Source organism: Nothoprocta perdicaria, unplaced genomic scaffold, assembly GCF_003342845.1.
Source record: "Nothoprocta perdicaria isolate Ctin4 unplaced genomic scaffold, notPer1 scaffold_651, whole genome shotgun sequence".
In the NCBI taxonomy this organism is placed as follows: domain Eukaryota; kingdom Metazoa; phylum Chordata; class Aves; order Tinamiformes; family Tinamidae; genus Nothoprocta; species Nothoprocta perdicaria.
In genome coordinates, this window is record NW_020455923.1 from 29,249 (window position 1) to 33,049 (window position 3,801).

The following is a 3,801-nucleotide window of genomic DNA, read 5'->3' on the forward strand; positions in this document are numbered from 1 at the left end:
TTTTTTTCCCCCAAAATTTCAGCTGTTTTGGGATGTTTCCCCCAAATTTCAGCTGTTTCGGGGTGATTTTACACAACTTTCAGCCACTTTTGGGATTATTTCCCAGTGTTTTCACCGTTTGAGGCAATTTTCCTCATCTAACAGCTGTTTTGGGGCTCTGGGAGTAGTTTTCCCTGCAGATTTTGGCTCCAGGGTCATTTTTCCCACAGTTTGTCTGCTCCAGGGTTGTTTTTCCCATAATTTGGCTGCTTCAGGGTCATTTTCCCCATGATCCAGTTGCTCCAGGGTAGTTTTCCCTGCAGATTGCCACCCTGGGGGTAATTTTTCCCTGCAGATTGGGGCTCAGGGGGTAATTTTCCCTGCAGATTGGGACCCTGGGGGTAATTTTCCCTGCAGATTTGGGCTTGGGGGGTAGTTTTCCCTGCATATTGGGACCCTGGGGGTAATTTCCCCTGCAGATTGGGACTCTGGGGGCAGTTTTCCCTGCAGATTTTGCCCCTGGGGGTAGTTTTCCCTGCAGATTTGGGCCCTGGGTGTAATTTTCCCTGCAGATTGGGACCCTGGGGGTAGTTTTCCCTGCAGATTTTGCCCCTGGGGGTACTTTTCCCTGCAGATTTGGGTCCTGGGGGTACTTTTCCCTGCAGATTCCCTGCTCCAGGGTCATTCCTCCCATAATTTGCCCGCTCCGGGCTCATTTTTTTCCCGTCATCTGCCAGGTCCCGTCTTCGTGGAGCTGCCCCTGGACGTGCTCTACCCCTTCCACGTGGTGCAGAAGGAGCTGGGCCAAGCCGGGGGCTCCGGGGGGCTGCGGCGGCGCCTGGTCGACTGGTGAGCGGCGCCACCGGCCGCGTCCCCGCGGTGCCACCGCGACGGTGCTGCCGCCGAGGACGCGGTGCCACCGGTGCCACCCCGCAGGTACCTCCGCAACTACCTGCACAACCTCTTCGCCGGCGCCTGGGAGCCCCGCGACATGACGCCCTTGCCCGTGCGGGTGCCCCTGGCCACCGCAGAGCAGGTGGGTGTCCCCCGCCGTCCCCAGGGTGTCCCCATGGCCGGCGCTGACGCCCCTTGGGGACGCTGCAGGTGCAGGAGGTGGCCGAGCTGGTGAGCAGGGCCGCGAAGCCGCTGGTGCTGCTGGGCAGCCAGGCCACGCTGCCCCCGACGCCCGTGGAGGAGCTCAGGTGGGTCTCAGGCCTCCTCTTCCTCGCCCTCGCGGTGTGGGGACGTGGGGGGGCCGCAGGGTGGCGAAAGGGTGGCAGAACTTGGCAAAAATTGGTGGTCGCCGGGTGCCAAGGTGGTGGCTGCAGCTTGCAAGAGGAGGGGACGTGTTTGCAAAGCTGGTGGCCGTGCATTGCAAAGCTGGTGGCCACAGGTTTGCAAAGCTGGTGGCTGTGCATTGCAAAGCTGGTGACAAAGGTTTGGAAAGCTGGTGACCAAAGGTTTGCAAAACTGATGGCCATGCGTTTGCAAAGCTGGTGGTCATACATTTGCAAAGCTGGTGGCCATGCATTGCGGAGCTGGTGGCCATGCATTTGCAAAGTTGGTGGTCATGCGTTTGCAAAGCTGGTGGCCACACGTTTGCAAAGCTGTGGCCACGTGTTTACAAAGCTGGTGGCCACGCATTGCAAAAGCAGCGTCAGCGCTTTGCAAATCTGGGCCTTGCACTTTGCAAAAGCGCTGGCTACAGTTCACAAAAGCGGCACACTTTGGCCCAATTTGTCGAGGCTGTTTGCAGAAAGAGCAGCTTCAGTTTGCAAAAGAGACTGAAGTTTGCAAAAGCGCCTCAGGTTTGCAAAGGCACCAGTTGCATTTGCAAAAACGACCAGTTGCATGCACTAAAACCCCTGCTTGCATTTGTGAAAGCAGGTCAAACTTGCAAAAAATCACCAGTTGCATTTGCAAAGAGGGCAGCCACAGTTTGCAAACACAGTTTGCATTTGCAAAAGCACCTCAAGTTTGCAAAACCACCAGTTGCATTTGCTAAAAARAAACACTGTTTGCATTGGCAAAAGCGCCTCCAGTTTGCAAAACAACCGGTTGCATTTGCTAAAAAAGCAGTTTGCAATTGCAAAAGCGCCTTGAGTTTGCAAAAGCACCAGTTGCGATCGCAAAGAAGGCGGCTGCAGTTTGCAAAAAGAGGCCGGTGGCAACGGTGCAAAGCGGGCGGCCGTGGCTTGCAAAAACGCTGACACCCTTGTGTGAGCTTCTGGTGCACCCAGTGGGATGCACGAGGTGCTGGTGCACCCAGTGGGTTGCATGAGGTGCTGGTGCACCCAGTGGGATGCACGAGCTGCCAATGCACTCGTGCAAGCTTGTGGTGCACCCAATGGGATGCACGAAGCGCTGGCACCCTTGTGTGAGCTTCTGGTGCACCCAGTAGGTTGCATGAGGTGCTGGTGCACCCAGTGGCATGCAGGAGCTTGTGGTGCACCCAGTGGGATGCAGGAGGTGCTGGTGCACCCAGTGGGATGCACAGACTGCTGGTGCACCCAGTGGGTTGCACGAGGTTCTGGTGCACCCAATGGGACGCATGAGCTGCTAGTGCACCCAGTGGGATGCATGAGACGCTGGCACCCTTCTGTGATCTTCTGGTGCACCCAATGGGATTCATGAGCTGCTGGTGCACCCAGTGGGTTGCACGAGGTGCTGGTGCATCCAATGGGATGCAGGAGGCACTGGTGCACCCAGTAGGTTGCACGAGCTGCTGGTGCACCCAGTGGGGTGCACGAGGTGCTGGTGCACCCAGTGGGACGCAGGAGGTGCTGGTGCACCTAGTGGGATGCAGGAGGCACTGGTGCACCCAGTGGGACGCAGGAGGCACTGGTGCACCCAGTAGGTTGCATGAGCTTCTGGTGCACCCAATGGGTTGCACGAGGTGCTGGTGCACCCAGTGGGACGTAGGAGGCACTGGTGCACCCAGTGGGATGCTGGTGCACCCAGTGGGACGCAGGAGGCACTGGTGCACCCAATGGGTTGCACGAGGTGCTGGTGCACCCAGTGGGATGCTGGTGCACCCAGTGGGACGCAGGAGGTGCTGGTGCACCCGGTGGGACGCAGGAGGCACTGGTGCACCCAATGGGTTGCACGAGGTGTTGGTGCACCCAGTGGGATGCTGGTGCACCCAGTGGGACGCAGGAGGCGCTGGCACCCCTGTGGCTGCCCCCGGCGCCCCCGCCGTCCCCGCGAGCCCCTGGGTGTCCCCGCAGGGCCGCGCTGGAGGCGCTGGGGCTGCCCTGCTTCCTGGGCGGCATGGCGCGCGGGCTGCTGGGCCCGGCGAGCGCCCTGCACGTGCGCCAGAACCGCCGCGACGCCCTGCGCGCCGCCGACCTCGTCATCCTCGCAGGTGGGTGCCGCGCGCCGCAGGGGGCGGGGGAGCACCCGAGGGTGCCGGGGAGCACCCATGGGCGCTCGCTGCGCGCCCGCAGGCGCCGTGTGCGACTTCCGCCTGGCCTACGGGCGCGCGCTGAGCCGCCGCAGCGCCGTGGTGGCCGTGAACCGGGAGCGGGCGCAGCTGCGGCGCAACGCCGACGTCTTCTGGACGCCRCGGCTCGCCATCCGAGGTGACAGCAACCCCCCGTTGTCCCCTGCCCACCCGCTCGGTGTCACCCGTGTGACGAGCTGCCCCGTGCGCAGGCGACGCTGCGTCCTTCCTGGTGCAGCTGGCGCGGAGCCTGCGCGGCTACTCGTGTCCCCGCGAGTGGCTCGCGGCGCTGCAGGAGGGCGACCGGCGCAAGGACGCGGCCAACAGGTGAGCGTGGCGCCGGTGGCACCGGTGGCACCGGTGATAGTGGTGACACTGGT

At 61.5% G+C, this 3,801-nt stretch overlaps 1 protein-coding gene across 1 annotated transcript in view; it reads left to right on the forward strand.

The window, feature by feature from the left end:
- ILVBL (ilvB acetolactate synthase like) overlaps positions 1-3,761 on the forward strand; it is a 14,120-nt gene extending 10,359 nt beyond the window's left edge. The window contains exons 3-8 of the mRNA XM_026050116.1: positions 717-828; positions 916-1,015; positions 1,084-1,181; positions 3,207-3,343; positions 3,426-3,560; positions 3,634-3,761. Coding sequence (XP_025905901.1) covers positions 717-828; positions 916-1,015; positions 1,084-1,181; positions 3,207-3,343; positions 3,426-3,560; positions 3,634-3,752 — 701 coding nt within the window. The 3' untranslated portion in view covers positions 3,753-3,761. The remainder of the gene's footprint in view (positions 1-716; positions 829-915; positions 1,016-1,083; positions 1,182-3,206; positions 3,344-3,425; positions 3,561-3,633) is intronic.
- The last annotated feature ends 40 nt before the right edge of the window (positions 3,762-3,801 follow it).